At 44.6% G+C, this 26,372-nt stretch overlaps 1 protein-coding gene across 1 annotated transcript in view; it reads left to right on the top strand.

The window, feature by feature from the left end:
• The window catches only part of LOC126288157 (microtubule-associated serine/threonine-protein kinase 3-like), a 424,127-nt gene that overhangs the window by 307,823 nt on the left and 89,932 nt on the right, over positions 1-26,372 (top strand). Inside the window, exon 7 of the mRNA XM_049984894.1 lies at positions 24,207-24,328. Coding sequence (XP_049840851.1) covers positions 24,207-24,328 — 122 coding nt within the window. The remainder of the gene's footprint in view (positions 1-24,206; positions 24,329-26,372) is intronic.

Genomic DNA, 26,372 nt, shown 5'->3' with positions numbered 1-26,372 from the left:
GTTATACATAGGATGTACTTCCAGCACCAGCTCATTTCGGCATTACTGTGAGGAGTCATACGAGAGCCACCTTCGGGAATCGATGGTTCTTGATGGCTGTGGGCTGGCCATGCAGTTCATCTGGCCTCACATGTCTGGATTTCTTCCTGTAGGGGTATATGAAGCAGCTGGTGTATGAAACCATTTTAGAAACGGAAGAAGACCTCGTTGCTGGAACTGCAGTCGTTTCTGGTACTGTTGCAAAAATGCCAGGAATATTCGAACGGACACGAAAGTCAACGGTCCGACGTTGTTCTGCCTGCGTACAGCCCAACTGTTGCGCAGTCGAGCAGTTCTTGTGAATACCACTGTTGTAATTAGCATGCTAAACTACCTTGTGTATAGCTCATCCCTAGCATCACAAACTGTCATCAGTGATCGTACGCTCCATAACTAAACGTATTTGTTTTGATATTCTCTACTTCCTGTATTAATTTCAACGAATACTTTCGGAAGACCCTGTATAAAAGTCCTTTACATTCGCCTGTAGCTTTTGCCATCTATATTATATTATGCTAGAGAACTATATTGGGGTGTTGTCCATAGTAGTTTCGGAATCTTTGTATAGCTATTCTTATGACTAAAAGCTCTTAATGTATGACGTATGATAAATACGTAAATAAATAATTAGGAACAAATAGCGTGTTCACCGGTCTTGAACTGATAGATTCTTCCTCAGATGGCTGTTAGCACTTCAAGTTAAGTAATGCTTTACGTGTGATGTTCATTGATTGTGGCGAAGGAATGTTGGGGTGGTGATGCCCTACAAAAAAAAAGCTGTTTTTTATAAATTACCCAACCCTTTTCTTTCTTATCTTTTTTTGTATTTTCGCGTCTTGAATGTGATCTGCATCGTTTTATCGGTTTTCGGAGTGTTTGTGGCATTTGACAGTCGGATACCCCTTCTGACATCACCAGTTCCCCGCCCCCATGCCGGGAATGAACCTGTGTATGTTATCTTGCCTGCGCCTAGGGTAGATCTCATGTTCATGCGTGATAACATTTGCAAAGTGTTTGCGTAATGTGTATTTGAGGCGGGACGTGGGCATCATTCCAGTATTCACCTAGATGGATGTGGGAACCCACCTAAAAACCACACCCAGGTTGACCGGCTCCCTAGCCTTCGTCGTTAAAGCGCGAGTGAGGGACTGGATCACCTCCCAGTCACAGAAGTGAGCGCGTTAGCGCTCTCAGTTATTAGAGGGGCTCGTAAATGACCTAACAATGAAGTATAATACCATAAACAGTTTCCTTAGCTAAGAGCTGAATTCCTTTTGTGCTACTTAAATCGAAAATCCTAAACCGTTTTGTTGCACTGATCAACGTTTTCCATAGACTGCACGTTTTGGCGAATGACATGCGAAATTTAACAATTGAACAGAAAGAATAGAGCAACACACACACAAGTTTTTCGGATGTTTATATATAAAGCTGGCTATTAATAAAGGCAAAACCGTATAAAAACTACATCTGTCAGAGAAGTTACGACACAATACTCGCAAGACATAGATATTGTAAATACAGGGCGATTCAGCTGCCTGCCGCTGGGTTTTACGCAACCCGTAACACATTCAAATACGACACGCAAGAGTTGCATATTCTCTGGCTAGCTACATCCAGACTATTAGTCCTGCAGAACAAAATGAATGGGACCTTTTCCCAGGAAATTTAATGTACATAAATTTTGTACTGCCATGTGTATCTGCTAGAGGATGGAATTTCCGTGTTATTCAAGGAAAACGTAACTGAAAATCAGGCCTGCAGAGAAAACATATCCCAATAAAAAATTTAATTACGTAATAATTCACTGAAAAAAGACCTGTTTGTTTTACTGTAGGGCTAGTAGATTGTGTGTATAAAGCCAGAGAAAACGAAAATCTTGTATATGGTATCTGAAGGCGTTGCGCACTACATAAAACCCAACAGTAGGAGCAGCTGAATCACCCAGTATACGCACTAATTGAGGATTAATTGTAACTAATGTAAACAAATAAAGAGAGCTGATGCATCTTAAAAATATTACGGGAAAATCTTGTTGAGTTTTGAGATAGACATAAATTATGATAAACCTCTAAACACAAAAATGATGGACAAAGCGACTCTTTGGTTGCATCATTACTGTGTATTTGCTCTAGTTCGTCCTCGCAACACACATAAAATGACGAATTAAATTATAGTGTAAGTTAATTCATGGCAATGCTTTTCTCAAAGGCTTGTTACTCCCTAGCGAAATTAATGCTGATGTGGCGACAATAGCTTGCCATCGTTGGAGAGAGTGGCATCAGAGTACCCCCGGGAAATATGTAGGCTTGACTAGTGCTTGAGAATGAAATGAGCCTGTTTATGAAAGAAATGAAGAGTGGGCGCCTCTTACATAGGCTGGCGATGCAGCACGAAGGGGGACGCAGCAGCTGTATCGCCAGCCCTGACTGGACAGTGTCCGGGGATTCATTTACCATTCCGGCTCCGCCGCTCATTGTGTGTGCTCCGGCCATTGTTCCTGGCGCTGTCTTCCTACAAGCGCCTCATCCTGCCCGCTCAGGACTGCTGCGACGCCAAGAGAAGAAATACACATAAAAACAATAATCTCCTCTATGAAGTGCCACACACACAGTAATGAACATACCGTGACTAGACTCAAAATTATCATCATCAGGAAATTGCTCCCCTTCTAACGTAGGTCATTAGAGCAATGAAGGGTACCAAGCGACTCAAGGAAAAGAAAGCGGAAGTTAATCCCGTCTGTAAAGAGGCCCGTCGGACACACTCGTATAATTATAACCCATCATCATTAATGTCATTAACAAAAGCAAAACGAGGATAATGGAATCTAGTCGAATTAAGTCGGGTGATGCTGACGGAATTAGATTAGGAAATGAGACACTTAAAGTAGTAAAGGAGTTTTGCTATTTGGGGAGCAAAGTAACTGATGATGGTCGAAGTAGAGAGGATATAAAATGTAGACTGGCAATGGCAAGGAAAGCATTTATGAAGAAGAGAAATTTGTTAACATCGAGTATAGATATGTCAGGAAGTCGTTTCTGAAAGTATTTATATGGAGTGTAGCCACCTATGGAAGTGAAACATGGACGATAAATAGTTTGGACAAGAAGAGAATAGAAGATTTCGAAATGTGGTGCTACAGAAGAATGCTGAAGATTAGATGGGTAGATCCCATAACTAATGAGGAAGTACTGAATAGAATTGGAGAGAAGAGAAATTTGTGGCACAACTTGGCTAGAAGAAGGAATCGGTTGGTAAGACATGTTCTGAGGCATCAAGGGATCACCAGTTTAGTATTGGAGGATAGTGTGGAGGGTAAAAATCGTAGAGGGAGACCAAGAGATGAATACACTAAGCAAATTCAAAAGGACGTAGGTTGCAGTAGGTACTGGGAGATGAAGAAGCTTGCACAGGATAGAGTAGCATGGAGAGCTGCATCAAACCAGTCTCAGGACTGAAGACAACAACAACAACAACATCATTGACGTCTATCTGTTTTAGAATTGTGGAACATATTTTATGCCCACGCACCGTTACGTCCTTCGTGAACAAAAATGAAAATCTCCTGTACGAAAATCAGCATTAATTTCGCAAACAGTGCTTTTGCGAAATCCTCCTCTCTCTTTTAGTCCACGCGATCCATAGCGTAGAAGACGAAGGCGCTGAGGCTGACGCCATGTTCCTTGACTTCCGGAAGGCGTTTGATACAGTTCCGTGCTGTCCTTTTGTGAACAGACTATGCGTTTACCGAATATCGGATCAATTTGTGATTGAATACAGGACTTCCTTGGAAATAGTACTCAACACGGCGCTCTTAACGGAACAAAATCTGCCTCATCGGTAAATAAAATGTAGGCTGTGAATTGCGGTTCTTCAACGGTTCCATATATCAAGAAGTATTGGTTTCTGGTCGAGAGATTATAGCAACTTTTCTTCTAGTTTTTACCGATAATAGGTCCTGCTGGAATATGTGACACCTTTTTAAATAGGCTGTGTATGTGTAGAAAAACATGTGACTTTTATACACTGACATAATCAGTGATTTTCTTTTGTGCCAGTCTCGTTTGCCAATTATATGCAGCATAATCACGTAGACGTTTCACCAGCAATAGATCAGCCAAAGTTGCTTCCGTCTGGCGCTCCAGATAAGCCATTATTTTGTCCAACTGTGTTTTGCGTCTGCATGTGGCGTAATGTCTTCAGATTGTGCGTCGGTTTGGCCAGCTGATCCATTATAACTCTCTTTATTGTCTGAAAACGAACAAACAGCGATAATTTCATAATAGTAAACGCTTTGGTCCAAATATCCTGAGATAATAGAAAACATCTTCAAACTAAGTTCACCAGCAATCTTTTTCAACAATTCTCCGTTATCTATCTTAAGCAGTTCATATTCCAGCCGCTGTGGCCGAACGGTTCTAGGCGCTTGAGTCCGGATTCGCGCTGCTGCTACGGTCGGAGGTTCGAATCCTGCCTCGGGCATGGATGTGTGTGAGATATCCTTAGGTTAGTTAGGTTTAAGTAATTCTAAGTCAAGGTACTGATGACCTCGGGTGTTAAGTTCCATAGTGCTTAGAGCCATTTGCGCATTTCATACAAGCTTTTGGCGAAAGACCCTACCACTCTTCCTCTTTGGTGTCATTTTACATTCAGAAAAATGGGGTCAACACAATATTTTACAGCTCTTTTTCAACTTATTAACTTGACTCCGTCCAGTATTTCTCTGTGATGGTAGCCTTAAATTTAGTGAGTCTCGTCGTAGATTGTTGCCGCTGTTAAGTCCGGAGTATCAAGTATTGTACAGTTAGAATTCTACAAACACAAAATAAAAATGGAAGAATCTGAGATCCCTACTAATGATGGCTGGATAAACGAATTTTCGCTGTATATGGAGTAGAGTCCATAACAGCTGAACTTCTACAATGTCTCCCACTAAATATCGTGAAAGATCTACCACTATATAATAAAATTTTTTGATTATTCTTTGCGGCTGAAGACAGGCTAGAGTGTTGCACCTTGGCGCGCTTTCGCCTCTAGCCAGCCCTGCAACAGAGCGAGATGGCGTAGTAGTCAGCACACTGGAATCGCGTTCGGGAGGACGACGGTTCAAACCCGTGTCCGGCCACCCTTATTTAGGTTTTCCATGAGTTACCTAAATCGCTTCAGGAAAATGCCGGGATTGTTCCGTTGAAAGGACCCGGCCGATTTCCTTCCGCATCCTTCCCTAATCCGATGGGACAGATGACCTCGCTGGCTGCTCCCCTCCCCCAAAAACCAACCAGCCCTGTAACATCAACATCTACATGGATACTCTGCAAATCACATTTAAGTGCCTGGCAGAGGGTTCATCGACCCACCTTCACAATTCTCTATTATTCCAATCTCGTATAGCGCGCGGAAAGAACGAACACCATATCTTTCCGTATGAGCTCTGATTTCCCTTATTTTATTCTGGTGATCGTTCATCCCTACGTAGGTCGGTGTCAACAAAACATTTTCGCATGCGAAGGACAAAGTTGGAGTTTGGAACTTCGTGAGAAGATTCCATCGCAATGAAAAACGCCTTTCTTTTAATGATTTCCAGCCCAAATCCTGTATCATTTCTGTGATACTCTCTCCCATACTTCGCGATAATACAAAACATGCTGCCCTTCTTTGAACTTTTTCGATGTACTCCGTCAGTCCTATCTGGTAAGGATCCCACGCCTCGCAGGAGTGTTCTAAAAGAGGACGGACAAGCGTAGTGTATGCATTCTCCTTTGTGGGTTTGTTACATTTTCTAAGTGTCCTGCCAATAAAACGCAGTCTTTGGTTAGCCTTTCCCTCTTCCCCACAACATTTTCTGTGTGTTCCTTCCATTTTAAGTTGTTCTTAATTGTAATTCCTAGGTATTTAGTTGAATTTACGGCCTTTATATTTAACTGATTTATCGTGTAACCGAAGTTTAACGGATTCCTTTTAGCACTCTTGTGGATGACCTGACACTTTTCTTTATTTAGGGTCAACTGCCCGTCGGCCTGTGTGGCCGTGCGGTTCTAGGCGCTTCAGTCTGGAGCCGAGCGACCGCTCCGGTCACAGGTTCGAATCCTGCCTCGGGCATGGATGTGTGTGATGTCCTTAGGTTAGTTACGTTTAATTAGTTCTAGGCGAATAATGACCTCAGAAGTTAAGTCGCATAGTGCTCAGAGCCATTTTTGTCAACTGCCAGTTTTCACACGATTCAGATATCTTTTCTAAATCGTTCTGCAATTTTTTTTATCTTCTGATGACCTTATTAGTCGAAAAATGACAGCGTCATATGCAAACAACCGAAGATGGCTGCTCATATTGTCTCCCAAATCGTTTATATAGATATGGAACAGCAAAGGGCCTATAACACTACCTTGGGGGAACACAAGAAATCACTTATGTTTTACTCGACGACTGTCCCTCAGTCACTACGAACAGTTACCTCTCTGACAGGAAATCAAAAATCCGGTCACATAACTGAGACGATATTCCATAAGCACGCAATTTCACTAAGAGCCGCTTGTGTGGTACAGTGTCAAAAGCCTTCCGGAAATCCAGAAATAAGGAATCGATCTGAAATTCCTTGTCAATAGCACTTAACAGTTGAGGTTTAATATATTTCCTCATTCTGTTTTGAAACTATAACATTCAGTTTATGTGTCTTGCAGTCTTGTAGAAAATAGTTTAAAAATTACTCCTGAAAAGTGAGGTTTTTCAAATGTGAAAGTTGTTCCATTGTGCACCACGGTCATGTGAATAGCAACAAAATATTCTGTTCCAACTGGAAAGTGTTTCAGTCTAGAAAATATTGTCAATATTGTGCTTTTAGTAGTCTATCAGTTACATTATTACTCGGCTACACACAATAATCACTATGTGAAATCAAACTAAGGGGAAGTACACTGATGTGACAAACGCCGTGGAATAACGGTATACACATAGCCTATACATGTGGCGGTAGTATCACTTACACGAGGTATAAAAGTGCAGAGCATTGTCGTAGCTGTCAGTTGGACTCAGATGATTTATGTGGAAAAGTTTACGACACAATTACGGCCGCACAGTACGGATTAATAGAGTTTGAACGCGGAATGGTGGTTGGAGCTAGACACAAGGGGCATTCCATTACGGAAATCGTTATGGAATTCAATAGACCGAGATATACATTGTCAAGAGTTTGCGAAGAATACCACATTTCAAGTAGTCCCCCCTCACCACGCACAACGCAGTGGCCGCAGTCTTCACTTAACGACCGAGAGCAGAACGTTTGCGTAGAATTGTCATTGCTAACAGGCAAGCAACAGTTCGTGAGATAACCGGAGAAAGGAATGTGGGACGTACGACAAACTTACCTGTTATGGCAGTGCGGCGAAATTTGGCCTTCATGGGGTATGGCAGCAGACGATCAACACGAGCGCCTTCGCTAACGGCATGACATCGGCTGCGGCGCCTCTCCTGGGCTCGTGACGAAAGCGGTTGGACCCTAGAACACTGGAAAACCGTGGCCCGTGGCCTGGTCAGACGATTCCCGATTTCAGTTGGTATGAGCTAGTGGTAGGGTTCGTGCGTGGCGCAGACCCCACGAAGCCGTGGACCAAGTTGCCCAAAGGGACTGCGCATGATGGTGGTGGTTCCATAACGGTGTGGGCTGTGTTTACAGGGAATAGTCTGGCTCCTCTGGTCCAGCGCAAGCGGTCAGTGACTGGAAATGTCTACATTCGGCTACTTGCAGGCCACTTGCAACCATTCATGGACTTCATGTTCCTAAACGACAATGCAATTTTTATGGATGACAATGCGCTATGTTAACGTGTCACAATTGTTTCCGATTGGTTTGAAGAACATTCCGGACAGTTAGAGAAAATGATTTAGCCCCTAGATCGCCCGATATGAATTCCGTTGAACGTTTATGAGACACAATCAAGAGGTCAGATCGTGCACAAAATCCTGCGCCAGCAACATTTCTGCAAATATGGACGGCTGTAGAGGCAGCCTGGCTCAGTATTGCTGCGATTTCAACGACTTGTTGAGTTCATACCACGTCGAATTGTCGCACAATGCCGGGCGAAAGAAGATCCTACACGTTATTACGAGGTATCCCATGACTTTTGTCACATCACTGTATTATCATAAACACAAGTTAAAAACATTTTGAAACAGAAGCAATTGGCAACTAAAATTAATTTCCAAGACAGGCAAAATCGTTTAGACGCTAAAGGAACTCATTTCATCTTCAGAATCACGCGTTCCATGGTAGACCATCCGTTGGCATGTGCATCATTGTGCAAGAAGATCCACGACTGAAGAAGTATGAATGTGATCGTTCACAAGTTTCTACCTAGTATTAAATGTATACACTATTTTTATCAACATAAAACTCTATTACTGAAGTATGATTCAAATGGCTCTGAGCACTATGGGACTTAACATCATTTTCATCAGTTCCCTAGAACTTAGAACTACTGAAACCTACCTAAACTAAGGATATCACACAAATCCATGCCCGAGCAAGGATTCGAACCAGCGACCGTAGCGGACGCGCGGTTCCAGGCTGAAGCTCTAGAACCGCTCAGCCACACCATCCAGCAGATTGCTGAAGTATACGAGAGCCTTAATACACTCCTGGAAATTGAAATAAGAACACCGTGAATTCATTGTCCCAGGAAGGGGAAACTTTATTGACACATTCCTGGGGTCAGATACATCACATGATCACACTGAGAGAACCACAGGCACATAGACACAGGCAACAGAGCATGCACAATGTCGGCACTAGTACAGTGTATATCCACCTTTCGCAGCAATGCACGCTGCTTTTCTCCCATAGAGATGATCGTAGAGATGCTGGATGTAGTCCTGTGGAACGGCTTGCCATGCCATTTCCACCTGGCGCCTCAGTTGGACCAGCGTTCGTGCTGGACGTGCAGCCCGCGTGAGACGACGCTTCATCCAGTCCCAAACATGCTCAATGGGGGACAGATCCGGAGATCTTGCTGGCCAGGGTAGTTGACATACACCTTCTAGAGCACGTTGGGTGGCACGGGATACATGCGGACGTGCATTGTCCTGTTGGAACAGCAAGTTCCCTTCCCGGTCTAGGAATGGTAGAACGATGGGTTCGATGACGGTTTGGATGTACCGTGCACTATTCAGTGTCCCCTCGACGATCACCAGAGGTGTACGGCCAGTGTAGGAGATCGCTCCCCACACCATGATGCCGGGTGTTGTCCCTGTGGGCCTCGGTCGTATGCAGTCCTGATTGTGGCGCTCACCTGCACGGCGCCAAACACGCATACGACCATCATTGGCACCTAGGCAGAAGCGACTCTCATCGCTGAAGACGACACGTCTCCATTCGTCCCTCCATTCACGCCTGTCGCGACACCACTGGAGGCGGGCTGCACGATGTTGGGGCGTGAGCGGAAGACGGCCTAACGGTGTGCGGGACCGTAGCCCAGCTTCATGGAGACGGTTGCGAATGGTCCTCGCCGATACCCCAGGAGCAACAGTGTCCCTAATTTGCTGGGAAGTGGCGGTGCGGTCCCCTACGGTACTGCGTAGGATCCTACGGTCTTGGCGTGCATCCGTGCGTCGCTGCGGTCCGGTTCCAGGTCGACGGCCACGTGCACCTTCCGCCGACCACTGGCGACAACATCGATGTGCTGTGGAGACCTCACGCCCCACGTGTTGAGCAATTCGGCGGTACGTCCACCCGGCCTCCCTCATGCCCACTATACGACCTCGCTCAAAGTCCGTCAACTGCACATACGGTTCACGTCCATGCTGTCGCGGCATGCTACCAGTGTTAAAGACTGCGATGGAGCTCCGTATGCCACGGCAAACTGGCTGACACTGACGGCGGCGGTGCACAAATGCTGCGTAGCTAGCGCCATTCGACGGCCAACACCGCGGTTCCTGGTGTGTCCGCTGTGCCGTTCGTGTGATCATTGCTTGTATAGCCCTCTCGCAGTGTCCGGAGCAAGTATGGTGGGTCTGACACACCGGTGTCAATGTGTTCTTTTTTCCATTTCCAGGAGTGTATATTATACAGCATTTAAATATACAGGATGAAGCGAAATTCGCGCACTCGGACATCGCAGGGTGCCAGCGATAAAAGAAATGTCTCTCACAAAATTTCGTCCGGCGAGTACATTCGGCAGAAAAAGGACGTTAAAGAGTGCCAATCTGGCAAAACTACTACCCCATGTACAGTAACAATCTCAGTCAACTGGTTCTAGTTGTTCTGTACATTTGGTGCAGTGGATAGAGGTTTGGGTTAACATGCATGAGGTCGAGGGTTCGATCCTGGGTTCAAACATACGTATTTTTATTTGTTAAATGTAGACCACGTGGTACGGTATCTGACATCTTAATCGGCAACTGCGATTGCAGCGGGTCCTCTGAAAAAACATTTGCACTTATATACGACAATCTTAAAAATGGAACATTGGTCTGCTTTGAAAGATGCCATTTCCACGTCATGGGCTAGAATTTATTCGCACCACTCCCTCTACTAGAAACGAAACCTGCTTTTTTTTTTACTCTCCTCTAATGGTCACATAGATAAATACCAACTATTATTCTTGCCTCGTTCAGGTCCATTAAATTTCATTAAAGCCTTACGTTACCAGTAGGACTAGCAACGTGCCTTGCAAATAATGTCCAAACTCGGTTACTATTTGTATGTGTTATCACTATGGTCCCATTAATTGTTGCAACTGTCTATTGCCGCGCGGGATTAGCAGAGCGGTCTAAGGCGCTGCAGTCATGGAATGTGCGGCTGGTCCCGGCGGAAGTTCGAGTCCTCCCTCGGGCAGGGATGTGAGTATTTGTCCTTAGGATAATTTAGGTTACGTAGTGTGTAACCTTAGGGACTGATTACCTTAGCAGTTAAGTCCCATAAGATTTCACACACATTTGAACAACTGTCTATTTCTTATTTGTCTAACCAAGAATTTGTTGTGCTCAGCGTTACAAAATGTTGTAAATTTAGGGTACATGTGACGTAACAAACGGTGTATATTACATTATGAAACGTCAGAATGAAATGAGAGAAATATAAAAAAAAACATGCACCCCAACCCAGGATAGAACCCTCAACCTCCTGCATGGAAAACCAAAAATCTATCGACTGCGCCGGCTGTGCTGGAATATCGAAATGTCATGACAGGTGTAATTACCATACGTGTTGTTACAGTGTTGTCATATTGCCACTATTTAACGTCCTTTTTCTGCCAGATATACTCCCCAGACGAAATTTTGTGACAGACATTTTTTTTTTATTGCTGGCATGTGAGGAGTCGCGCTCCAAAGCCCGAGTGTACTAATTTCACTTCACCCTGAATAGGAGCTGCAATTCGGATAAACGCAGCACACAACAAAATCTCATGTCTCACAAGAAGTAAAACAGTAGAAAATGTCGGTAATTGCTTACGGCGGTCTCTAGTAAGTGTTACTTCATGTGATTCTAAAATAGGCCCCTAGGCTAAAACACCGACTAGGGAACATCACGTGTTCTTAGGTACACTATTCTGCAGGTAGGACACTCTCCCCTACTTCATGGCAATAGTAGCGAATTTTCAGTAGCGTATTGACAACGAAGACTACTCTCGCGTGGCACACTATCGGGTTCTGTCTCTCTGAGAAGGAGATTATCTTTCATTTATCCACGTTCGAATAGAGCTGTCATACATTACATCAAATGGAATTTTTTTCGAAGTCTTTCCATAATTCCTTATAATCTTACAACGACGATACTTTTCAGCAAGTAACAGACATTGAGCCGCAACGTTGTGAGAAACTAGATATAAAGTTATAGATCATTCCGCGGTGTCTCAAACCGGTTATTTGGTTACTGATTAACCACCGTTTTGACTGTGTCAAAAAAAATCGATTAATTCGTCTGCATTAACGACAGAAATACACTTCTTTCTTAAATTACTTGATATTTGCTGATGATTTTACTATGCTTGTTTGACCGACTAGCCGACAATGTCCAACGCTCTCACACTAAGGGGTGAAAGAAAATGTCATACAGGATCCGTTCATAAGAAATCTAATGCCGTTGTAACTGAGGCCATAAGTTTTACATGGCGCTTCAGCGTAATTATTTTATAAATGGCAGGAAATATTTGTAAGCGATTAAACTGAAAACTTGTGTGCGTATTGTTTCGTGTGGAAGAGGTTCGCCAGAGCGATAGACTACCAACATTACTTCAGGCGTGGCCGGGCTGCGGCGTGACAGGCGCTGGCGTAGGTAGCTGTAGGGCAGGGGTTTCCAAACTTTTCCTCTGGCGGAACACTTTGAGAATCCTGTTACTTTAATGAAATATATTGTTTTATTTGAAGTTAATAATATTTCAAAAATGAGAAAAACATGATTTATTCAGTGATTACTTCAATTTTATCTCATAACTAATAACACAGAAATCATAACGAAATTTTAAAAAATTATTAGCATTGCAAAAATGTCGAAGAGAACGCCATGTTATTAATAGCTTTTTGGGGAGCAGTTATTCACTTCCCGCGGAACACAGTTTGGGAAACACTGCCGTACAGCTCTTGTAAGACCCACGTTTCACTGTTGTAAACCTCCCACACTATGTATACGACTGTACAGGAGTCAAACTGGAATTACCGATTTTCCGCTGTTCACGATTTATCATAATTGAGTTTGGAATATTAGTGAAACAGAAAGAAAAGTGTGAAGTAATACTGGCGACCTTCGCCACCAATATCAAGAAAACCGCCTAGCAATACAGTTTCAATAAATGTTATCAGGACAGTTGGAGTTAGAAGTCTGTACAACTTATGCTGCTTCTTTAGTGTTTCTTATTCCAGTGACAAGGAAGGTAGATGGGGTTATAATATCTTATTAAAAATTACAAAAATAGAAAAATTGTATTTACTTTTCTCTATTGTGTCATGAAAATAACGAGAGGAAATTTCCACTCTGATATATCTGGATCGTGTGTTCTGCATACGTTATCTCCACACCTGAGAGAAACTTAACTGTGTTTCATTTCTAACGCCGAGGACTTTCGGTGTTCATTTCCTCTTTCGCGTAGCACAGATTCATTAATATGAACCAGTGCTTTGTGTGTGTGCTCTATCTGGATTACTGTACACTGTGACAGTTTGATTTTGAATAAAAGGCGTGAAGTGGTACTAGCAACGAAAGCTTTTCTGGTTCAAGAAAAGTTTTTTCAACGTGTAATGTAAACTTGTTTGTTGAAGTCTTAATTAGAGATATTTGTGTGTAGCTGCGGACAATAATCAGTTCAGACGAGAACAGAACAGAAGGCATTGAAATGTGGTGCTCTATAAGAATGCTGAATATCAGTCGTGTAGATCTAATGACGAACTACGAAAACGAATTGGGGAGAACAGAAATTGATGGCACAACGTGACTGATTAGGGTGGATACGGCCCATATTAATGTCCACTATTAGATGGCCGGACACTTTTGAAAAGGTAGTTCATTTTTTCGACTTATTTTCCCATCCCTCTGTCCATGGTCAGTGAACACAGTTAACATAATTTCTAAGAGTCTATAATTCATAACAAGTGATCTATATACCTGGTTATACACTACTGGCCATTAACATTGCTACACCAGGAAGAAATGCAGGTGATAAACGGGTATTCATTGGACAAATATATTCTACTAGAACTGACATGTGATTGCATTTTCACGCAATTTGGGTGCATAGATCCTGAGAAATCAGTACCCAGAACAACCACCTCTGGCCGTAATAACGGCTTTGATACGCCTGGGCATTGAGTCAAACAGAGCTTCGATGGCCTGTAGTGGTACAGCTGCCCATGCAGCTTCAACACGATACCACAGTTCATCAAGAGTAGTGACTGGTGTATTGTGACGAGCCAGTTGTTCGGCCACCATTGGCCAGACGTTTTCAATTGTTGAGAGATCTGGGAATGTGCTGGCCAGGGCAACAGTCGAACATTTTCTGTATCCAGAAAGGCCCGTACAGGACCTGCAACATGCGGTCGTGCATTATCCTGCTGAAATGTAGAGTTTCTCAGGGATTGAATGGAGGGTAGAGCCACGGGTCGTAACACATCTGAAATGTAACGTCCACTGTTCAAAATACCGTCAATGCGAACAAGAGGTAACCGAGACGTGTAACCAATGGCACCTCATACCATCACGGCGGGTGATACGCCAGTATGGCGATTACGAATACACGCTTCCAATATGTGTTCAACCGCGATGTCGCCAATTCGGATGCGACTATCATGATGCTGTAAACAGAACCTGGATTCATCCGAAAAAATGACGGTTTGCATTCGTGCTCCCAGGTTCGTCGTTGAGTACACCATCACAGGAACTCCTGTCTGTGATGCAGCGTCAAGGGTAACCGCAGCCATGGCTGGACGATCCGCTACACCCATGCGGATAAGATGCCTGTCATCTCGACTGCTAGTGATACGAGGCCGTTGAGATGCAGCACGGCGCTCAGTATTACCCGCCTGAACCCAGCGATTCCATATTCTGCTAACAGTCATTGGATCTCGACCAACGCGAGCAGCAATGTCGCGACACGATAAACCGCAATCGCGATAGGCTACAATCCGAAACGTGATGGTACGCATTTCTCCTTACACGAGGCATCACAACAACGCTTCACCAGGCAACAGCGGTCAGCTGCTGTTTGTGCATGAGAAATAGGTTGGAAACTTTCCTCATGTCAGCACGTTGTTGGTGTCGCTACCGGCGCCAACCTTGTGTGAATGCTCTGAAAAGCTAATCATTTGCATATCACAGCATTTTCTTCCTGTCGGTTAAATTTCGATTCTGCAGCACGTCATCTTCATGGTGTAGCACTTTTAATGGCCAGTAGTGTATATGTATATTCAACATTTCCTCCTGAACTACTGGATCGACTTCACCCAAACGTGGTATACATGTCACTTATATCGGTAGAAGAACTTGGGGAGGGGAGGGGGGGAGGGAATATAAACCTCCCTTTCAAAGCAATTGGTGTAGAGGTGAAAACGAAAGCATAACGCACCGCGCGCAAAATACCCAGACTGGAGGGTGTCTCTCCTAAGAGGGGTCAGTCAAATTTTCTCTGGTATTTCGGCAGATAATTGCAATTTAGTTTCTGCATTGTGTACCTGGAGTTAGCAGCCCAAACAAATAGTGCCATGCGACGCTTGGTGTTGTCAGAAAGAGCTGTTTTGTTTCCCGATACAAAAAATAATGATTTTTGAAGCCAAATTTTATGTGTCCATTCGATAGAACAGTCTCAAATTGGTCCAGTGCGATTGTTGGTTTCTCGATATCTATTAAAAGAGACAGTAAAATTCTAAGAATAACCAGTACTAGAGTAGCGGTTGAGTATTTCTGCTGCATAGCAGTAGCAGTCAGCGAGAGCCAGGGAGTCACAAGGAAGGCGTGATGAGTAATATTTTATAGGGTAGACTTCAGCTACACACTGCAGAAACGAAATTGCACGTATCTGCCGAAACAGCAGCGAGAAATCGCTTTGTGACTCTTAGGAGAGGCACCCCATGTTTATTCATCCAGTATTTGAGAATGAGCGACTTGCAACAAACTTTACTCATCATTTGAAACCTTTTCTGACGTTCCTCACAAAATGACGACAGGCAAAAAATTATGGCACGCATTTTTGTTTTTCAAGCCGTAAAACTGCCTCACCAGGCATGCTGTTTTAATTTATTACTCGTTTATTGTTAAGTCTGTTCGCAACACATTCTGCTGACGGTATCGGTACATACTACTGAATGTATCTACGAAAATATATCATAGTAGAGCAGATAGTTCAGAGACATGACGTCATAAACGCTGAGATGCGAAAAAAAACGAGGTTTCCTTAAAACAGAGCGCAAGTAATCCTTACTGTACTCATCCCGTATTTCATAATGAGAGCATTTAACGACTTCCAACATACTTTAAACAAAATTTCAAACCTTTTCTGAACTTTTGTTCGTTTACGTCCGTAACGTCTAATATTTAACACGGTAACTCATTTTTAAAGTAATCAGAAGTTTGAAGCACTTTTATACAGTAGAGATAAAAAATTTAAAGCGTAGGGTGTTTACTTGCTTACTATACGGAAAGAAGTGCTGTAAGGTTAAGAATCTTTACGGACCAAAGGGGTGGAAATGAAAAGGGGCTGACATTAAGGCTTAACTCAGGAATACCTGGACACATTTTAGCCAAGTTGTTGTACATGACGTATTATTTGTAAATAATACTATGAGTGTAACACTCCTGACTGCCACTTTGGGGGTGAGGGGTGTATGAGAACAGGTGACATAAAAATGTTCGAAGACAAGCTGTTGGTATTTATTTCCTGTACTTGGAATACTTTTAAAAGCATGAAATGCATTTTTCCTCTTATTTGTGCGACCGAGGATGTTAACCAGGTTACAAGAATCAGCTTTGCAGTGATTAAATAATTTTTTCAACTTGTTCCGGGACCTAATAACAAGCAAAACGGCTGAATACCACAGATAAATTTAACTTGTTCTCTAGAGTCGTAGGTTTTAAACCGAAGAGATTGAGATACACAGGGTGATTCCATGATGATATTATAGACTTTCAGGGATGACGACGAAGATTGAATTTATGAATTTGAGATAAGGGACCTAGTTCGGAAGCGACCGAGTCGAAATTTACGAGCGAAAAGAAAATATATTTATTAAACATGAGCTCTAATATGCATGCCTAAAGACCTGTGAGCTCTTCTGCAATAGGAGAGATGTGTTTCACTTTAGCGAAGATGAACACTGCCCATAACTCTCAAGGTAAGCGTTTTACAGCCTATGTTTACCAGACTTTTTTTCTTGTTTCTGTCAGTGCTACCACATGTAAAAGTTACCTACCCTACAATCATAGCGCAGACCGCGGTTCTAGGCGCTTCAGTCCTGAAATGCGCTGCTGCTACAGTCGCAGCTTCGAATCCTGCATCGGGCATGGATGTGTGTGATGTCCTTAGGTTAGTTAGGTTTAATTAGTTCTAAGTTCTAGGCGACTGATGACCTCAGAAGTCAAGTCGCATAGTGCTCAGAGCCATTTGAACCATTTGAATTTCGACTGAAGACGTACAGCTGCAACCCCAGAAAATATTAATCATATAAGTTATTTTACTTCTTGCGTGTCTGCGCTCGGACATTGCTGGCTATTAGCACTATGGCATCGCCTCGAGAAATTATAGAAAGCCAATGATATGTAACGGTACGATTGGACTATGTTGGTGGCACTATCGATATCATTAACATTAGAACCGTGAAGATGAATAAGACAGACATTCAGGAGTATAGAGATGAGTACCTACAATGTTTCGTGATACACACCATCCGTACATGGAAAAGAATGGGGTCTGGACTTGATTGTCGCACATCCCACTTACCTTCCACCACACATCATACGGTGGCTTGCGTCTGACATATGTAGATGACAAACGTCTCACGAAGTTTTAATTATGACTTGGAAAAAAATAAAGTTACGGTATTAATTGTTCCCGCACGGCAGGACCATAACATGCAGCAAGAGAAGACAAAACAATATGGAGTATCCCATTTGCACTTTATTATTGGGCTTCGCCATTTAATTTTCGCTAATCGAGCGGCGTGCTACTGTACAGTTGGGGGGGGGGGGGGACTTTTGAGTGTACACCAGGACTTAAGACAGCCGGCTGTTGTGGCCGAGTGGTTCTAGGCGCTTCAGTCCTGAACCGCGCTACTGCTACGGCAGCAGGTTTGAATTCTGCCTCGGGCATGGATGTGTGTGATGTCCTTAGGTTAGTTAGCTTTAAGTAGTTCTGCGTCTAGGGGACTGATGAGCTCGGATGTATAGTCCCATAGTGCTCAGAGCCATTTGAATCATTTGAACAATCTTACAAAAAGCGGTACCGGTACGTGTACAGTATTTCAGAACGATTTTCGCTTATAAAATTCGACTAGGTCGTTTCCTCACTAGAGTCTCCTACTTCAAACTAATGCACTAACTCTTCTCCATCATCCCTGAAAGTTTGTAACGTCAGCACGGGATCGCCCTGTATATGTGTGCAATGTACGTGACATAAGCGTAGGCGAGCGTGCCGCAAAGCTAACGTAACACACATTGAAAACACACACTGAAGAGCCAAATAAACTGGTACACCTGCCTGATATCGTGTAGGACCCCCGATAGCACGCAGGAGTGCCGCAACACGATGTGCCATGGACTCGACTAATGTCTGAAATAGTGGAGGAAACTGACACCATGAATCCTGCATGGGTGTCCATAAATCCTTAAGAGTACGAGAGCCTGGAGATCTCTTCTCAACACGACGCGTCACGACATCCCAGTTATGCTCAATAGTGTTCATGTCTGGGGAGTTTGGTGGCCAGCGGAAGTGTTTACACTCAGAAGAGTGTTCCTGGGGCCACTCTGTAGCAATTCTGGACATGTGGGGTGTCGCATTGCTCTGCTGCAACTGACCACGTTCGTCGGAAGGCACAATGGGCATCAATGGTCGCAGGTGATCAGACAGGAAGCTTACGTACTTGTCACCCGTCAGAGTAGTATCTAGACGTATCATGGGTCCCATATCACTCCAACTGCACACGTCCCACACGATTACAGAGCCTCCACCAGCTTGAACAGCCCATGCTGACATGCAAGGTCCATACACTCAATAAAATTTGAAACGAGACTCATCCGACCAGACAACATGGTTCCAGTCTTCAGCAGTGCAATGTCGGTGTTGACGGATCCACGCGAGGCGTAAAGCTTTGTGTCGTGCAGTCATCAAGGGTACACGAATGGGCCTTCGGTTCCGAAAGCCCGTATCAATGATGTTTTGGTGAATGGTTCGCACGCTGACCAGCATTGAAACCTGCAGCAATTTGCGGAAGGATTGGACTTCTGTCACGTTGCACGATTTTCCTTAGTCGTTGTTGGTCCCGTTCTTGCAGGATGCTTTTCCGGCCGCAGCGATGTGGGAGATTTGATGTATTACCGGATTCTTGATATTCACGGTACACTCGTGAAATGGTGGCACGGGAAAATCCCTACTTCATCGGATTCTTTGATATTCACGGTACACCTGTGAAATGGTCGTACGGGAAAAACCCCGGAGATACTGTGTCCAATCGTTCGTGCACCGACTACAGCATCACGTTCAAACTCACTTAGATCTTTATAACGTGCCATTATAGCAGCGGTAACCGATCTGACAACTGCGCCAGACACTTGTTTTCTTATGTAGGCGTTGCCGACCGCAGCGCTATATTCTTCCTGCTTACATATCTCTGTATTTGAATACGCATGCCTGTACTAGTTTCTTTGGCGCTTCAATGTACATCATATAACGTATTGTAATCGAGAGGAGATGTGAGTATCGCTACGACAGTCCGCTTGCCGTGTTTACGTGCTGTGTGTGTGTGTGTGTGTGTGTGTGTGTTTGTGTGTGCCGTCAGCGGCCATGGTAAATGAGCCGTGAAGCGTGGATCGGGCGACGCCCAGCGCTACCAATCGCCTGCTCTGCACTCTACTATAGGGCGGTCGACGCGTCACGTGTGGTTACACGCGGCCTGTATACACGTGGCCTGTATACATGTGGCCTGCCACTGTAGTTGCCTCATTCATCATCGTCGCTGGGGCTAATGTTTCCCTCCGTTTTTCCTTCCTGTTATATAGGTTGTGCCTTCATCTAGAAATGTGGCTTTCTTTTTCTTAAAAAATACTACCGCTGTCATTTCTACCTTCTCCTTTGTCATAACGCTTCTGTTTCTCTCCTAACCAAAACACGGCATCAATTACTTTCGTCCGTGCCTCAGAGCTTCCTTGGCGTCGTACTGATTCGTATACGCGGCGGTGGCGAGAATCCACGTACTGTTGGCGGCGTGCGGCCCATCAGACAAACCGAGTCTTAGTGCTTCACGGATTTTATCGGAAACCTTTACCGTCAGGCCAGAACTAATTTATCGCACTGCCACATTCTCCAGGAAGCCGTCAATCACTCTCTCTGAAGCGAGAGCCAGAGTTATACCTCTCACAACTGCAAAGTCGCCAATAAAAGCCTTGCAGATAACTATTCTCAGGCAGATTCCGAGATCCGACAAGTTGGCAGGAATATGTGCAACACCAACAGTTCATACTACCGTCTCCAGCTGGCTACTAACAACTCCCGTCGGTGTACTGCACAGCAACAAATCCGGAATACTTTATCCAGTACCGGAAAAGAAAGCACTCCGTCTTCAGGCCACGAGTGGCCTACCGGGACCATCCGACCGCCGCGTCATCCTCCGAGGAGGATGCAGATAGCAGGGGCGTGGGGTCAGCACACCCCTCTCCCGGTCGTTATGATGGTATTCTCGACCGAAGCCGCTACTATTTGCTCGAGTAACTCCTTAATTGGCATCACGACGCTGAGTGCACCCCGAAAAATGGCAACAGCGCATGGCGGCTGGATGGTCACCCATCCAAGCGCCGGCCACGTCCAACAGCGCTTAACTTCACTGATCTCACGGGAACCGGTGTATCCATTGCGGCAAGGCCGTTGCCCAGTATGGGAAGGTCGCACAAAAATAACACAATCAAATTCGCACAGAAACAAATGTTATTTATTGGCTTGAATTAAACCTCGCCGTCGCTTTTATCCACCACCACCTCAAGCTAGTTGATGATACGACGCTCTGCTCTAAAGAAATCTCTTTCTACTGAAGAAGTCGCTCGAGTCGAGAACGCACTTTGGAATACTTTCTAGGTTTTTTTGTACTGGAAAAGTAGCATCGTTGATTCCTTGCTTATGTAAGATGCAGAGTTTTTTTTTTTAATTCATGAGCCGTCTGGCTGGTTTGATGCGGCCCGACATGAATTCCTCTCCTGTGCCATCCTCTTCATCCCAGAGTAGCACTACGTCCTCAATTACTTGTTCTATTCAAATCTCTCTTTACCTCTACAGTTTTTACCCTCTCTGCAGGTAACGTGGAGGTTATTCCCTGATGTCTTAAAAATCTCCTATTATACTGCTCCTTCTTCTTGTCAGTGTTTTCCATATGTTTCTTTCTTCGCCGATTCTGGGGAAAATCTCATCATTCCTTATCTTATCATTCCACCTAATTTTCAACTTTCTCCTCTAACACCACATGTCTAACGCATCGATTCTTTTCTGTTGTGGTTTCCCAACTGGTCATGATTCACTGACATACAGCGCTGTGGTCCAAACGTAGATTCTCAGAAATTTCTTCCTCAAACTAATGCCTACGTTTCACACCACTTTACTTCTCTTGCCAACAAATATGCCTGTTTTGTCTACTGTTTATGTCCTCCTTGCTTCGTCCCCTCATGGATAATTTTAGTTCCAAGGTAGCAGAACTGCTTAACTTCGTTTACTTCGTATTCACCATTTCTGATACGTTTATCGCTGTTCTCACTTCCGTTACATTACCTTTGCCTTCTTCCGCTGTACTCTCATTCCATATTCTTTACTCATTAGACTCTAATTCTTCTTCTCATTCACCGAGGATAGCAATTTCATCAGCGAACATTGTTATTGGTATCGTTTCACCCTGAATTTTAATCCCACTAATCTTCTTTTAAGTCCGTCATTCTTTCTTTGAGGTACGGATTAAACAGAGGAGCCGAAACCACATCTCCGTCTCCAAAACCTTTTTAGTCCGAGCGCTTCTTTCTTCGTGTTCCAGTTTTATTGTTCCATCTTGCTTGTTGCGCATATTGTACAAGGGGCAGTCAAATTAAAACCGCCGGCCGCTTTGGCCGAGCGGTTCTAGGCGCTTCAGTCCGGAACTGCGCGACTGCTACGGTCGCAGGTTCGAATCCTGCCTCAGGAATTGATGTTTGTGATGTCCTTAGGTTAGTTAGTTTTAAGAAGTTCCAAGTTCTAGGGGACTGATGACCACAGCTGTTAAGTCCCATAGTGCTCGGAACCATTTGAACCATTTGAAATTAAAACGGAATACCCGCGACATCGGATCGATGGAATGTTACCAGTCAAAAGTAATCACCACATGCACTAATACATTTAACCCACTGGGAGACGAGACGATCAATTTCTGTTTCGTATAATGCGGTCGGCCGCTTACAGAACCACTGCCATATCCACTCTTGTGCTTCCTCATTGGCTGAAACCAACTTCCACGTATTTGTTCATGTCACCAAAGATGTGAAAATCATACGGTGAAAGATCCGGGCTGTACAGAGGCTGTTACAGTGTTTCCAAACGAAATCACTGAAGCGTCGACTTCGTCGGATTGGGAGTGTGGGGGCGGGCGTTGCAGTGCAACAGGATGATTCCTTCCGACAATATCCGACTGTCCAAGTGAAAATGGAAAAGTCGACATTGGATACGTCCCACTTCTTCTCCGCCCAAGGAAGCCAAATCTGTTCCGCCAAGGTCACGACGACCCTCATCTTCGCCTGCAGAGCCCCTCTGTCCATCGTGTTTCTTGAGCTTGAAATTGCAATCTCTTGTATCCCGCCTGGAAGGCGGCACGTGGGTAGGAGCAGGAAAAGGTGAGAATCTCTCGGTACTGCAGTGTGACTTAAAATCACCTTTACTGTAGCAACAAGAGTAATAAATAACTTTGTACAGAGATGCGAAGCTGAAGCGAAGTGTCTCGGCCGTCTGCTCTTCATCAAATGGGCCGAATCTACAGTGGTGCTCGTAGAGCTGAGGAGCGCCTGACACAGGGCGCTGCCGACATTGTCTGTCGTAGTGACAACTTAACTGGCAGCTACGCCGTGGCATCCTAGCTATCGATACCATACAATCAATACACAGTGCAAGAAGACACTATCAAGAAGCCGCGACGCACCATAAAGTCGAAACGCCCAGGAATGTCGTCGGACAGACTCATCCTCCCACATGATGTCTCCCATCTCCACATGGCCAGTCGGACGAGGGCTACGCTTCAATGATTTAGTTGGGGAACGCTGTAACGTCCTCCGCACAGCACGGATTTTTCACCGTGTGATTTCCACATATCTGGCGACCAGAAGAAAGATATGCGTGGGCGCAGGTTTCCGTCGGATGAGGAAGTGCAACAGTGAATGTGGTTGTAGTTCCGTCAGCGGCCGACTGCGTTCTGCAAAATAGGAGATTATCGTCTTGTCTCCCAATGGGATAAATGTCTTAACGTGTATGGTGATTACTTTTGAATGGAACCATTCCATGGTCCCGTTGGGCCAGGTGGTTGGCTTTCTTTTGAATGCCCCTTATATATTACCCGTCTTTCTCTATGGTTTACTCGTATTTTCCTCAGAATTTCGAATATCTTGCACCATTTTATATTTTAGAACGCTTTTCTTAGGTCTACAAATGCTATGGGCATGTCTTGATTTTTCCTTAACCTTTCTTCCATTGTCAAATGGTAACCACTTTACATCATTTTAAAAGACAAACTTCGCCGTGTAGGGCCCAAGTCTTGTCACCTCAGCCTAACGGGAACCGACTTCACGAGCTCCCAGCCGCTCCACGAAATTGTTTAGGTCCTCCAACCAATCCAAAACAGAAGGAGAATCTAGGGATTTTCATTCGCCATTCCGTTCTTCATACTATTGGCGCTTCTGGAAGGTTCTGCTTCCCGCGAGATCTTTCATAAACTTCTCTGCAATGGGTGTTGAAAAAACCCACCGTTACTGTGAAAATTACTCGTCCTTGAGACGCCCTAGTCGAATGCGAACTACACCCGTTTACAAGTATTAGGGGAAGTCCAGAAAAAAAATTCCTCCCGCAGGCCGAAACTGGTCGAGGCCGTCACAAAAGCGAAAAGGAGTGGCTCTCAGAGGCGGCGAAAAACAATTTTGTTACAGGTTTAAAAAAATACTAAATTAATTATTATTTTTGTTATTCTTTTTACCTGCTATTATTATGATTATCTTTACTTTTCACTATGGAGATTATATTGCATGGTTTAGTTAACTTTTCCTGGTTACTTCAATCTTTCTGCGGCGTAGACTTGGTCAATACTTTAAGCTGCCATGAAAGTAGAAGACGAAAGAGTTTAGACGTGTGTTCTGTATACCAATGTGCCTCTTCTCCCCGTCATATGTAATCTGGTATAGCCATTGTGGCGTAAGCTCTTGCACAGACAGACAGTTGTGTTTCCTTCAAATGGTGTGGCAGTTGATGTGATACAACATTGTTTGGTTGCAGGGAATGCAGCGGTTCGCCCAAGCGACGAAACATCAGGAACGCTCAGCAGCAGCAGCAGCAGCAGCAGCATCAGCAGACGCAGCCAACGAGGGAAAACCATGCAACGAACGACTCAGTCAAACGTAAGTCATTCCCAGTCTCATCTGTACGATACAAGCTGTTCAGTCTGTCTTCCATACATCCTGCCAAACAATAATGCAACCCTGCGCAAAGCAAGCATCCAGAAGCTGTATACACAGGGTGAACCAGAACACCACCGACAAACTTTCAGAGATTATTCCGGGATACATTTTCAGTATTTGGTATAAGTTACCCGCGGTCTGCGGTGGCTCGTTACAGAGTAGTAATATTTTTATCACTTATTTGGTTTGTTACCGGCATCATCTTTGCTTCTGCGAAAATACACTACTGGCCATTAAAATATCTACACCAACAATAAATGCACATGATAAATGGATCTTCATTGGACGAATATATTATACTACAACGGGCATGTGATTTTCACCCAATTTGGGTGCATAGATCCTGAGAAATCAGTACCCAGAACAACCACCTCTGGCCGTAATAACGGCCTTGATACGCCTGGGCATTGAGTCAAACAGAGCTTGGATGGCGTGTACAGCTACAGCTGGCCATGCAGCTTCAACACGATACCACAGTTCATCAAGAGTAGTGACTGGCGTATTGTGACGAGCCAGTTACTCGGCCACCATTGGCCAGACGTTTTCAATTGGTGAGAGATCTGGGAATGTGCTGGCCAGGGCAACAGTCGAACATTTTCTGTATCCAGAAAGATCCGTACAGGACCTGCAACATGCGGTCGTGCATTATCCTGCTGAAATTTAGGGTTTCGCAGGGATTGAATGGAGGGTAGAGCCACGGGTCGTAACACATCTGAAATGTAACGTCCACTGTTCAAAGTGCCGCCAATGCGAACAAGAGGTGAGCGAGACCTGTAACCAATGGCACCCCGTACCATCACGCCGGGTGATACGCCAGTGTGGCAATGACGAATACATGCTTCCAATGTGCGTTCACCGCGATGTCGCCAAAGACGGATGGGATCATCATGATGCTGTAAACAGAACTTGGATTCATCCGAGAAAATGTCGCTTTGCCATTCGTGCAGCCAATTTCGTCGTTGAGTACACCATCGCAGGCGCTCCTGTCTGTGATGGAGCGTCAAGGGTAACCGCATCCATGGTCTCCGAGCTGATAGTCCATGCTGCTGCAAACGTCGTCGAACTGTTCGTGCAGTTGGTTGTTGTCTTGCAAACGTCCGCACCTGTTGAGTCAGGGATCGAGACGTGTCTGGACGATCCTTTACAGCCATGCGGATAAGATGCCTGTCATCTGGACTGCTAATGATACGAGGCCGTTGAGATACAGCACAGCGTTCCGTATTACCCTCCTGAACCCACCGATTCCATATTCTGCTAACAGTCATTGGATCTCGACCAACGCGAGCAGCAATGTCGTGATACAATAAACCGCAATCGCGATAGGCTGCAATCCGACCTTTATCAAAGTCGGAAACGTGATGGTACGCATTTGTCGTCCTTACACGAGGCATCACAACAACGTTTCACCAGGGAACGCCGGTCAACTGCTGTTTGTGTATGAGAAATCGGTTGCAAACTTTCCTCACTTCAGCACGTTGTAGGTGTCGCCACCCTTGTGTGAATGCTCTGAAAAGCTAATCATTTGCATATCACAGCATCTTCTTCTTGTCGGTTAAATTTTGCGTCTGTAGCACGTCATCTTCGTGGTGTAGCAATTTTAATGGCCAGTAGTGTATCTTCACAGCAGTGAAGAAGCCTGTAACATGCAATAACCAAAACGTAAAACACACATCGTAGAAAACTGCAATAGTCCTCAGTACTGCACAGGGTCTGCCGTCGCTGCGGAACAAACCCGAGACAGAACCGAGTGGCACTGAACACTCTTGACTAGAGGCAGGACGTCATGTTCACAGGACACGTACATTTGTATGTTTTGCAGAAATAATTGCCGTTTGAAGCATGTCGGCCCGAGGGTTCAAAGTCAACATCGATATCGCGGCGCAACAACACCTAACGGAAAAAGGTGCCTGCGGCTCTCGTTGTCGCTATAGACCGAAGGTAATGGATCAGGAGTCTTAATCAGATGTGGAGAATGTCTCGCAGA

Source organism: Schistocerca gregaria, chromosome 1 (genome assembly GCF_023897955.1).
Source record: "Schistocerca gregaria isolate iqSchGreg1 chromosome 1, iqSchGreg1.2, whole genome shotgun sequence".
Taxonomy (NCBI): Eukaryota; Metazoa; Arthropoda; class Insecta; order Orthoptera; family Acrididae; genus Schistocerca; species Schistocerca gregaria.
This window is presented reverse-complemented; position numbering and strand designations above follow the sequence as displayed.